The 13,025-nt window shown below is 39.6% G+C and overlaps 1 protein-coding gene across 3 annotated transcripts in view; it reads right to left on the bottom strand.

Annotated features, from left to right (window-relative positions):
* Positions 1–7,009, bottom strand: part of LOC109696667 (importin-11-like) — a 53,842-nt gene extending 46,833 nt beyond the window's left edge. For all 3 annotated transcript variants that reach the window (XM_074077420.1, XM_074077421.1, XM_074077422.1), the window contains exon 1: positions 6,837–7,009. In XM_074077420.1, the coding sequence (XP_073933521.1) occupies positions 6,837–6,839 (3 nt within the window). In that variant the 5' untranslated portion in view covers positions 6,840–7,009. The remainder of the gene's footprint in view (positions 1–6,836) is intronic.
* Positions 7,010–13,025: the final 6,016 nt, after the last annotated feature.

Here is a 13,025-nt window from a genome sequence, read left to right as displayed (position 1 = left end):
ACAACTGATGATAATTCAAGGAAAGGAACAGTATTGGTTCAAGAAATTAAAGCAAGGCAAAAGGATAGAAGACCTTTTTTTTTTTAACGTAATGTAGGTTGGCCTCCAACTCAGGATCCTCCTGGCTTCTCCTTCCTGGTGCTGGGATTACAACAGTGCACCATGATGCCCAGCCAATGTAAGACTTTTAACAAAAGCCAAGGTGGTTTCCAAAATGTTTAGCCACACACAAATCCACATTGCACTGTTTGGAGTCATTTCAGCTTTTCAACAGAAGCCTTCTGGCAGTTGGACCAAAGAAATCCTCTGTACACGCATTACAGGTTGTTTAGCATCCCTATGTCCCTGTACATTGTATGTTAACAACACCTTCTGGAGACTGACTAAAGAAGGTTCAATATACTGCATTTCCCAATATGGGCTGAAGAAAACTACCAGAGCTAGTGATGATTCCTATGATACTTCATGTAGACTATAAAGGACTGGCCCATGGTTTATTTTTTTGTTTTGTTTTCATTTTTTGTCGTTGTTGTTGTTGTTCACACCTACAATCCTAGCCACTCAGGAGCCAGAGATGGGGAGGAATGAGGTTTGAAGCAGCCCTGGGCAAACAGTTCCACAAGACCCTATCTCAAAAACACCCAACACAAAAAGGGCTGGTGGAATGACTCAAGTGGCAGAGCACCTACCTAGCAAGCATAAGGCCCGGAGTTCAAACCACAGTACCACCAAAAAAAGAAGGAAAAAGAAAAAAGAAATTCCTATAAGCTAAATCACAGTCCATTGCACAAGTCTACTAAGAGAAGAAAACACAATTTTGAGGAATTATGGCTAGGAGATACTAGAAAATTGGTAAGTTGCCTGGTGTTAAAAGCAAACTAGAGAAAGGCAACCTGTTGGTCAGACATGGTGATGCACACCACCTATAATCCCAGCACGTGGGAGGCTGAGGCAAGAGGATCCTGAGTTAGAGGCCAACCTGGGCAACTTAACCAGCCTTGTCTCTTTACAAAGGGCTGGAATGAGGCTCAGTAGTAAAGCACTTGCCTAGCAGTGTAAGGCCTTGTGTTTGATGCCTAGTACTGAAGGAAAAAAAGGAAGGAAAGGGAAAGAAGGGGAGGAAAGGGAGGAAGGGAAGGAAGAAAGAAAAGAGCGAGAAAAGAAAAAATTAAAAAATGATACCTGGGCATGGTGGCACCTGCCTTAATTCTAGCATTTGGGATACTGAAGGATTTGAAGTTCCAGGCCAGACAGCTCAAAGCAAGTTGAAGGCCACCCTGAGTTACATATCAAGACCCTGCCTCAAAACAAAAAAAAAAAAAAGAAGGAAGGAAGGAAGGAAAAGTACTGGGGGGGGGGGGGGAGAAAAACCAAGCTTCTAGATCATCAAAGTAGAGAAGTAGGTGAAAGGTAAAATGAAATAACATTGGTAATTATTAAAGCTGGGTGATGGGTAGAAGAAGCTTAATTATACAATTCTATCTAGTGTACATTTTTAAATGGGCAGCTAATGGACACAGAAATCGTTAGAGTTACTGTTCACAGCAAACATTACCGCCTGTGGAAATGGTTAATTGCACTAGCTAGTAAAACACTCCTTCCTCCACACTAATATTCTACCTAGTACAGGTTTCTATTATTACACACACTTCCTTGCTTCATTCTGTCTCATCTACAAAACCATAAGTTGTTTAAAGGCAAGAAACTTGCCTTACTCATTTACATATGACATCAGTTAGCACAGCATAAGGGATACAGCAAATGCTTAGGTAATGTATGATGAACTAAACAAAGTAATGTGAGTTGTAAATGCTAAAAGTGGAAGACAAACTTAGAAAAGATGAGAAGAAGTCAGGGGACAAGAATCTTTCTAAAAGAACAAAAGTGGCATCACAGTAAGGAGAAATAATCTATGAAAAAGACTTAAGTGTAAACTGTATGCTGAATGGCTGGGAAAACAGAATAAATGAATGAACAGTCCATTCATTATCTTCCTATACTGAAATGGGGGCACATGAAGCCAACAAAACTTAACAATGCTTTTCACAGGGAATATCTAATACCTCTTGTTTTAATCTTGTGCTCTCCAATCAACTGATGTTTAGTTGGCTTATGACCATACTTTTCAACCTTTGTTTACTCAACAATTATATCTTAAATGCCTACAAATGCCAGACACTATTCTTGGCAATTGAGATACACAGATAAACCAAAAAGACAAAAAAAGAATTCATGTGCTGTGGAGCATAATTGCTAGTGTGGCAAGAAATAAGTAGGTAAATGATATAGTATAACAGTATGGAAATCAGCTGTGGTGGCACATGTGTGTAAATCAAACTATTCAGGAAGCACTGGCAGGAAGATCAAGAATAGGAAGACAGCCAGGCTCTGGTGGCTCATACCTGCAGTCCTAACTACTTGAGAGGCTGATATTGGAAGGATCAAAATTTGAGGCCAGCACAGGCAAATAGTTCACTAGACCCCATCTCCAAAATAACCAAAGCAAAATAGACTGGAGGTGTGGCTCAAGCAGTACAGCACCTGCTTAGCAAGCATGCATGAAGCCCTGAGTTCAAACACCAGTTCCACCAAAATAAAATAAAGTAAGAGTCCAAGGCCAGTCTGGGCACTTAGTGAGAACCTATCTGAAAACAAAACAAAAGGAGAGGTGTAATTCAAGTGGGAGGATGTCTGCACAGCACCAGAAGAAAAAAAAAAGCAGTAAACAGGGTCAGGAAGCAGCTGTTAGAAAAGTTCTATTCAATAAATGTGAGAATTTGTGCCTCACTGGAACTTTTTAGTATAATGACATTGGTAAACTGCAGTGAGTCCCTTGGTTTTTTTCTATACATAGTCTCCATGACTGATCACCCTGTAATAGAAAAAGTTAGGACTGGTAGAGTGGCTCAAGTGGTAGAGTACCTTTAGCAAGCATGAGTCCCTGAGTTCAAGTTCCAACCCCAGTACCTCAAAAAAGGAAGAAAGGAAGGAAGGAAGGAAGGAAGGAAGGAAGGGAGGGAGGAAGTAGGGAAGGAAGAACGGAAAGAAGGAAGGGGAAAAAAAGAAAAAAAACACCTTACCCTAAATAATACTGCCCATTCAAGCTGTGAATCCCTAACTGGAGTCACTACCACCTCTGACATTCCTTTACCATACAAAAACAACTAAAGAACAATTATGCTTATTGCTTTTATAATTCTTTCTCTGATAAGGCTGAGGCAGAAAGATCACATATTTAAGGTAAGCCTGGGTCTCAAAGGAACAAAAAAAGGAGGATATGGAAGAGAAGGAAGAGGACGACAAGCTGGGGATACAGCTCAGTGGTACAGTACTTGCCTAGCAGGCAAAGCCCTGGATTTGATACCCAACAACACACACACACACACGAAATGATTTAAAAGATTCCATTAGATTTAGTAACAAAGAGATGAATGATAACTGCCATGCCATATTCAGTGACTGCAAAGGATGGCCAGACTTCAAAATATTGAAAAAAGAGCAGTAATGAAGTAACAAATTTAAAGCAAATAATTATAGACAAAGCTGAAGAGCTTTAAGTTTAAGTTACTGTGGCAGAGTGGTTCAAGTGGTAGAGTGCCTTCCTACCAATCTTGAAGCCCTGAGTTCAAACCCCAGTGCCACCAAAAGAAAAAGACAGTTTAAGTCCTCATACTTAGTACCTATTGAGACTGAAAGTGGGATAACTGAGTATTAAGAACTGAATTGTTCCCCTAAAACTCACATGTTGAAAGCCCTAACCAAAGTACTCTTGGCATTTAGACATAAGAATTTTAAAGAGGTGATTAAGATAAAAGAAGGCAGGTCATTAGGATGAGGCACTAATCCAACATATGAAAAAGAGACACCGGGAATGCATGTACACAAAGTGATGACGATGTGAAAAGGCAGCAAGAAAGCAGCCATCTGCAAGCTAAGGATGGAAGCTTTCACAGGAAACCAAAGATATCTACACAGCCATCTTGAACACCCAGTCTCTAACACTAAATTTCTGTTTAAGCCACCTAGCCTGAGGTGTTTTGTTATGGTAGCCCTCGCAAACTAATACCCAGAAGAAATAATGCCCCCAGAAGATAAAATTCAAGAGCACAAATAAAGATGGACAGACAGAGGCAGAAATGTTTGAAGGAGACAGAGAACAGATAGCAACAAAGTTTCTCCCCAGTGTATTTCACTTTCTCTGGGAAGTAGAAGGGAACATTATTATGTAGTAGAATGAGATACCCAGGTGTGGTGGTGACTCCTGTAGCCCCAGCTACTTGGGAAATTGAAGCAGAAGGACTGCTTCAGCTCTTGAGTTTGGGGCCAGTCTAGGCAACACAGTTAAGACCCCCTCCCCTTTAAAAAGTGTATGAAGGAAAGGTCATGGGTTGACAGACAAAATGGGAAATAAAAGAAGTTACTAGGAACACAGAGGCTTGTTGGGTGGCATATCTAATAGTACTCAATAAATAGTCATTGCTGAATACTAGCTGTTGTTCATGAATGTTTTGCTTCAGTTTTAATATAATGCACTGTGGCAGTGACCTGCAAAAGAAAAACATTGGTGCAGGGCATAGTGGCTCACACCTGAAATCTCAGCTATCTGGGAGGCAGAAACGGGAAGACCAAGGTCTGAAGCCAAGTGGGGGCAAAAAGCACAAAACTATTATCTGAAAATATAACTAAATAAAACAAAACAGGGTTGGAGATGTGGCTCAAGTGGTGAAGCCTTTGCCTAACAAGTGCAAGGCCTTGAGTTCAAAACCCCAGTACCACCAAAAAACGAAAAACAAAAATAAACAAAAAAAGCAACACACTGGAATAATTTAGACTTGGATTATGAATCTAGATACGGGGATCTCATGAAAGTCACCTTTTCTGCGTCTCAGTTTCTTCAACTAGATGAAGCTAACTTGGTAATGAATATAAGAGCACTTCAGAATGAAGAAAGTGATTGCATAATTTTCACAAAGGCTGTGCATGACTGTGGTGTTTTTCAACTTTTACTGACCAAAGAATTGTTATATCAAACTAATGAGCATTCCTATCATGTGGCTACTATCTGGCCACCACCTGGAAAACTTGCTAAAACGCAGATTCTGATTCAGTAGCTTTTGAGTTGAGCTTACATTTTTAGGTGATGTCATATATCTTATTTTGAGTGGCAAGGGTGGAGAACACTAATCCACCTTAAGCGCTACGAAGTTTATAATTGTGAGTTTACTTGTAATCTGTCACATATTTAGAAAATCAAACAAAGATACTCCAGAAGCACATCTGCACTACATGTGTCTGGCCATCCCGAAACACACTATGAAATTACCTGACAATACTCATTAGATACAAATAAAGAACAGGAAAAGGACTGGGGTCAGTAGTAGAGTATTTGTCTAGTATGCACAAAGTCCTGCCTGGGTTCTATCCCAGCACTGAAGAAAAAAAATTACCATCAATAACACTAAATTAGAAAACATGAGATTAAATATATACACAAATGTATGCATGGAAAACAAAGTCAAAACCCAATTAATCAAATATATTATCCTTCCCAAAATATGGGTACTTCTATTTCTGGAAAAAAACTTCAGGATATTTTAAATGCCACATGTCTACAGGGATTATTTCACATTCTGGCTTAATTCTGAATGAAAATATATCTGTAATATGGTTTTTCTACTAATTACCAAATAATCTTTACATACTTGTTTAGAATTTCTAATAGTGCTACTACAACCAAATTCATTTGTGGTGAGAATTCTCTTTGACTTTAGAAAGGACAACCAAGGCAGAGAACACCCTCCTACCCTGTGGTTGTAACATGCCACAAACCACTGCCCTGTGCAAGACCAGCAAAAACAAACAAACAAACAAACTAATTTCCCAATATCTTCCTCAGTGAAAGGATATGTCATACAATGTATGTCTCATACAGTTGAGTCACTCTGCCCTTAACATGAAGTTTCTGTACTGAGCAGAGAAGTTTAAAACACATAAAAATAGAGGAAGGAAATTTCTATCTACGGGGGCTAGTGAAGGTAAATTATGTCTGCAAACTGCTCTTTCTTACTCCCTTCTCAACAACAGCCTAATGGCACCGGAGCTTCCGCACTATAACTGAGCTCGTTTAAATTGCAGAGGGAGAAGGTACGTCAATTACAACCTTGGCACCAAGTAGGCAGTTCACGGGTCTCGGCTACTTATTTACTCAAATCACTTTGATTCACCAACATGTCACAAAAGAATTAAGAAAAATGACAAATACAATGGCCTCAAAGTCATTCTGCTGAATCACAAACATCCCCAAATGTAAAGCTGCAGGACTCGCTAAGCTTGAGCACTGGCGGCCATACCTCAGCATGAATCTCCTCTCCGAAAATACCCAAGTTCCTTCAATTTTTCATCAAAGGCAAGGAAAGATCTAATGTTTAAAGCTCCCACAGTACTGTACTGTATGTGCAATAACGGTATACACTTGTTTTTATACGAAAGAGAATCTCGTTCTCTCAAAATTTGCACCACCTATCACCCAAGGGCAAATACACCAGTCCGGCCAGCGACCGGAGCTCCAATGGGTATCCTCGGCGCTGTTCAGCCTGGCACAAAATTCCTACCAACCAGCACCTTTGATTCCTCCACAAGCATGTTTCCCGCTGCAGGCTGACCCACCCTCCCCGGGATCCCTAGGGTTACACAGAGACCCAAGACGGCAGGCCGCTCTTGCCTCGCTAAGGCTATCAACGTAACCGCACGTTTCTCCCTTGCCTCACGGGTCCAAGCTGCCCAACCTACTCCTCCCTTCCTCTTGAGGGCTCAGCGGCTCTCTGGCCGGGCCTCACCATTCACTCCAGTCCGGAATAGCCCGTTGCTCGCGTTTCCACTTTTCAACACAAAGTGGCGTCGGCTAACCCCGCACCCCACGCCGACAGTTCACACGCTGCTGCCTACTGATGCCAAAACCCAACTGTAGGTGCACCATGTTCCGCGTCACAGCTCCAAACGACGCGGACGCGCGAATATTGCGTCACAGACTCCCAGGGTTCTTAGAATAGGCAAATGAAGAAGGCGATAGGCTAACCTCGGGAAGAGAGGAGGGGGCTTCCTGTTCGAAGCCTAAGGGCCGAGTATGTAAATCAACTGTGTACGCTTGCGTAGTGTATAAAGTCAGGGGCCGGGACTAGCGAGATCTGTAACCATGGAAACCATAGCCGCAAAGTACCAGCCCCGGGAAAATCAATCGTCTCCTGGGCTGATTGACGCTGAAGTCCGAACCTATTTATCCTCATTATTCTAGATTCTAACTGCTCGTTTTGTGGGTTTGTCACAGCAGAGTTATTAAAAGAACCCCATCAGTCAACCCCTGCACCATGAGTATTTTTTTAACTTCTTGAACTTGCTGGGTACGCTACTCCAGAGCAATAAATAGCAAGGATGGAAAGCGTTTAAAGGACCAGTTCTGTGCCTCTGCACTAGCTAGCTTCGTTACCTAAGTTTTATTTTTTAAAACAGAGTTTGTGAGGAAAACTAGCTGTGCTCATAAAGATGAGTAACCATTTATTGCTCATTCAGATTGTGCCAGATACTGTTTAAGATCTTTGCATTGAGGACTGGGGAAATGTCTCATTGGTAGAGCGCTTGCCTAACATGTGCAAGGCCCTGTGATCTCCAGCATGGTGCGGGAGAAAGGCCGGCACCGTAATCTTTACATTGAATCAACTATTTTAATGCTTAGAACAGCCCTATGAGGTAGGTGCTTCATCATGCCCATTTTACAGATGAAGAAACTGAAGCACAGTGAAGTCATAGACTGCCTAAAATTCAACAGCTAGTAAATGGCAGTGTTAATATTTAAATCAAACAATAGTAAGACTTTCATTACAAAGATGTTCATAGCACAAGTCCTGTTTTTTAAAGGAAAGAGATTTTTTAAAATTTACCCAAATGGCCACCAGACAGGAATGATTAAATCATGGCACATTCATTTAAAATAGAGTGCAGCTGGCACTGGTGGCTAACGACTGTAATCCTAGCTAGTCAGGAGGCAAGATCAGGAGGATCACAGTTTGAAGCCAGCATGGGAAATAGTGAGACCCTATCTGGAAAAAAAAAATCACAAAAAAGAGCTGGTGGAGTGGCTCTTGGTGTAGGCCCTGGGTTCAAACCCCTGTACCACAAAAAAAGAGAGTAAAATAAAGTGCAAAATGGACATTTAAAATTATGTTGAAGTGCATTTGTGGACATATTAAAACATTTGTGATACACTGTGAAAAGACTAGATTACAAAACAATATGTTCAGTAAGGTCCCCTTTTTGGAGATAAATAAATGCTAAATTAATGACTGGGTTTGTTACTAGTTGGATAGTATTGTGACCATGCTTCATTTTCTTTTTGCTTAACTCCATTTTCAGTTTTTATTGAGAGATACTTTATCTCAAATTTTAAGTATGCCAGTTCATACTTAAAAATTGTGTTAAGGTGATGAGTAACAAAGATGTAGGAAATATTTAATGTCAGAAAGAATTAACTAATTTAAAATAGAATGAAGAAATGGTTTATACAGATGTGGTGGCTGTAAGCCTGTAATGTAGCACTGGGAAGATGGAGGAAGGAGAATTGCAAGTTCAAGGACAGCCTGTGCTACATAGTGAGTTCCAAGCAAGCCTGACCTACATAATGAGACCTTGTCACAAAAACATTAATAAAATTTTTTTAAATAAAGAAATTTGTTTAGGAAACTAGCTTTCTTCTATTTGGGATAATGGATCCTTTGAAAATATAAGGAAATCTCTAACTTAGAAAATGAACATGTTCCTATTTTGATTATAATTGTAGGATCCCAAATTAGAGGAGGTCTTCCATTTGGAGGTCCTAACTTTAGCTCCTATGAGTGTAAAATCTAGTCACATACTATGCAAAAAACAAATAAGTGCAGATGGATTAATAATTTCATATTCATTTCATCACTATACTTTCATATTCTCAAGTTTAGGGGAAAGACAAGTATTTAAATTAACTCATCATGGGTCTATTCAATATACATCTGAAATCTTAATAGAAAGTCAATGTTTTTCCCCACATATCATTTACAACTGCAAAGGAAAAGCAGAAAGTCAACGAAACAAATGTTAAATTAAGGAAACATTGGTTTCCCTTACTTGTCAGTCTCAAATCAGCTCAGTAACAATGCTACTAATTTTATCTTAATAATTATATAACTAACTTCTAATAAATAATTATGTGTCAGTTATTGTTCTGTTTTTTTAAAGTATCTGGCATTGAACTTGCGGCATTCTATGTAATTTATTTTATAACTCTTTACTACCCCCCACCCAACATAGGAAGATTTTGCTGTGGGACCAATGTAATCACAAGGGTTTTTGCAAGGGAGTTTTTAATACATTAATTTTTATTAGGATGTATTCATTGTACGGGGAGGATTCATTGTGACAATTCCACATAGGCTTATATTGTACATTGGTTGTATTGCCCCCCCCACCATCTCTTCCGTTGCAAGGGAGTTTTTATCAGGAATGTCAAAGAAGTGACCATCAAGAGCCAGGAATTTTGGCAACCTATAGGAACTAGAAAAATCAAGGAAAAAGATTCTCTCCTACAGCGTTTAGAAGAAACTGAACCCTACAGTCAATTTTAGAATTTGTCTTCAGAAAGCTAAGATAATAAATTCAAGTTGTTTTAAACCTTTTAGCTTATTAGAGAAGAAATAGAAAACTAATGTATGCTAGAGGCATAGGCTTGCTAACATGCTGCACTTCATTTATTATTGCAACTTGTGTAAAATTAGGTCTTGAACAATTTAAATTGCAATATAACGCATCAGATATTTATAAATTAGCTCACTATATGTTATAATATACCAGATTAGGAAATTAATTCTTTGCAAAATAATTTCATCTCTTTTCAGATATAAAGTATAACACATTCATTTTGTTCAAAAAACAAAACTTGAAACAATGTAAGTGTCTTTTGTGTGAGTTGATTATGATGTAGTCATATAATGGAATATTATCTGTCTGTTAAAGATGGTGACATAGACTACGTCAGATACAGTGGTTCACATTTGTAATCCCAGCTACATGGGAGGCAGAAATCAGGAGGATCAGGGTTTGAGGCCAGCCCAGGCAAAAAGAAAACTTGGATCCTAACATAGATTGCTACACAAAATAGTAGAGAAGAAGGAGAATTCCTCTCCAGCAGAGCTGTAAGGAAAAAAAGAAACAGAAAGCCTTGGGGAGGTCCAAAGGTACACAAGATGGCTCTCTGTTAAAAAAAAAAAAATATATATATATATGTATATTTATATAGTTTTAAGACAAGAGTTCTGCATCCTGTGCAGCAAGCAAATGCTAGAGAATGAACTCCCTGCAATTTCTAGTGTACTCACTAATGCCAAGGAGGGGAATGATAATAGAAGAGGTCTTACAGTCAAACCTGTCAGCCAGGGAGAGAAGATCCTGCATTTTTTAAACCTCCAAAGCCCAAAGGCCTCTCTCTTCCCCTCCACTGGCCAAGCAAATGACTACTCTGAGAATCAGTGTAGACCCTGGAAACTGGTCATGACTTGAACTCAGATTCAAGTCAGATCTACTTGGGTGGAAATTTCAAGCCATGCAAAGAGGAAATGAGGGAAAATACATTGAGGAACTTCAGCCTGAACTCTGGAAAGAGGAGACAGATGATCTGTGTGTGAAAACAAGCAGTGGTGCTAGGGCAGAGAACTCAATGACCAGGACACATAGGATCAATCAGAGCCCAACCAGTGCAGACTGCTTTGGTCTGATTGCTTTGTACACTATCAGAGTGCCAGAGTGATTGGTGGAAAGCAGTTGCTGCTTGCAATTTTCCCTGCCAAACTGGCACAGGCATAGAGCCTGTGGTGCTAGAAGGTATCCAAGTGTGTGTGTGTGGGGGGGTGCGGTGGAGAGAAGTCTTCAGCCTGAGCTAGCAGGAGCAGTTTCATTGTAAATTCTTTACTACCTGCATTAGTTGGCCTGCATAAGGGAAAATACTGACAGGAATTCTACCCAGTAGGGAAGGACAGGATGCAGCCTGCAAACAGCCCTTTCTGGTCTAACTTGTTTGATCTTCAGATAGAAAATCAGCTAATCCACACACCAAATAACCTGCCCAAGAAAATCCTGGGGCAAAAAAAAAAAAGCCTTCTTCTTATCAGCCAGGAAGAAATATTGACTTTTTTTTTTTCCATTGGTTTGTCTTTCTTTGTACTGATTTTATTGTGTTCTCTCTCACTATTTTTTTACTATTATTTCTTACAATTTCATCCATATATTATTTTTCTCTTTCCTATCTTGCATCTCTATTTTTACTCTACCATACACCATTTTATTACTTTATTATTTTTTATAGTACTGGGGCTTGAACTCAGGGCCTACACCTTGAGCCACTCTGCCAGCACTTTTTTATGTTGGGTATTTTTGAGACAGGGTCTTGCAAACTATTTGCCTGGGCTGGCTTCAAACCATAATCCCCCTGATCTCTGCCTCCTGAGTAGCTAGGATTACAGGCATGAGCTACCAGCAGCTGGCTTACTTTAGTTATTAATACCTTTAGCTCTAATAATTTTTAAACTCCTACTTTATCCTATATGTACTTAGTTCTTTTCTTTTCTAACATTATTGGGGGTTTAACTGATGTTTTAAATTGTTTTTTTAAACTGTATTTAAATATCTGGTTTGTTTTTGTTACTGCTGCTGACTTTCTCTCTTCTGAGTGATATTTGGGATTATGACCTCAAGAGAAGGTTGTTGACTAAGATGATCCCCTCAACAAAAACAGAGTTACCCATTCAAACAGATTTGTAAATCACAACATAGAAACATAACAAATATTAGAAAGCAAGTTAATATGACATCTCCAAAATCTCATGAGTCTTCAGTAACTGAATCGAAAGATGCTGAAATGGTTGAAATGCCAGAAAAAGAATACGAAAGTCTTTTTTAAAATGATCAATGACCCAAAGTGGATTCAAACAAACAAATGAATGAAGTGTTATTGATTTTGGAGTCATAGGTTGGTAAAAGAACTTACTAAGACAGGTGAGTAAGGAGAAAGCAGTTTTATTAAAGGAGGAATGGCCGTCAACTAGGCATGCTGACACAGGGTTGAGAGTGGGTTTTTTGGGGTTTTTTTTTTTTTTTTGTCTTGGGTTAGGCTCAATTTTGTGGACCTCATTAATTAGTTGTCTCTTCCTTGGCTCATGGTTAGGGTCTCATCCATCAGGGAATGTTTTTAGACTTTTGCCCCTATTTCCTCATCTCAGCATTCTGTGTGCTTGTCCCCTCCTTCCACATTCTGGCTGGCCTGTCATTCCTCCATGAGAGTGGGGAGCTTTGGTACAGATTCCCTCCTGACAGAAAAACAAAACCAATCTTGGTTTCAGTGGGGCAAAGGTCTCATCTTCTTGGAATTGTATCAAGATAGGTAGGGTCTTAGAGATATTCTTGTCTATGTATTTGTTGTTCTAGGTATTTGTTGTTTGTTTGAGGATTATGGAGCAGTCTGTAGGGACACGGCAAGGTCTAATTGAATACTGGAATAAAATTGTATGAAAGCTTGGTCCGTGGGACTTAGAAGTACTGGAGGATCAGATGGTATGTGACAGAACATATATTGCAGCATCATCTGTAACTTCATGGCCTGGAGGCAGGAAGAAAGAAATCTGGTTAGAAGGTTAATAAAGCAAGATCCAATGGTAAAAAAGAGTGCAATAGACATTAGAGGTTTCAAGAAAGGAGGAAGTCAGAGTAACTATGACCAGTTTTTTTCCCATAAGAGCCATCCTTGAGTGGTCTACTGTCTAACTTGAGGCCCTGTTGGTTAATTTGTGAAAGTTGGTTTGAATTTATCCTGATCTATTAATGCAAAAGCAACAGTGCTCCCCAAGCATAACACAGGCTTCTCTTGGGTGGTAGTGAGAATATCTAAATCTCTTCTGTTCTATAGGACCACAGCTGCTAAGAGAGTCAATTTGTCTCTGTAAGTCTGTGAG

Source organism: Castor canadensis, chromosome 6 (assembly GCF_047511655.1).
Source record: "Castor canadensis chromosome 6, mCasCan1.hap1v2, whole genome shotgun sequence".
Lineage (NCBI taxonomy): Eukaryota > Metazoa > Chordata > Mammalia > Rodentia > Castoridae > Castor > Castor canadensis.
Note: the sequence above shows the minus strand (reverse complement) of the source record. Positions and strands in the feature narration are given on the sequence as shown.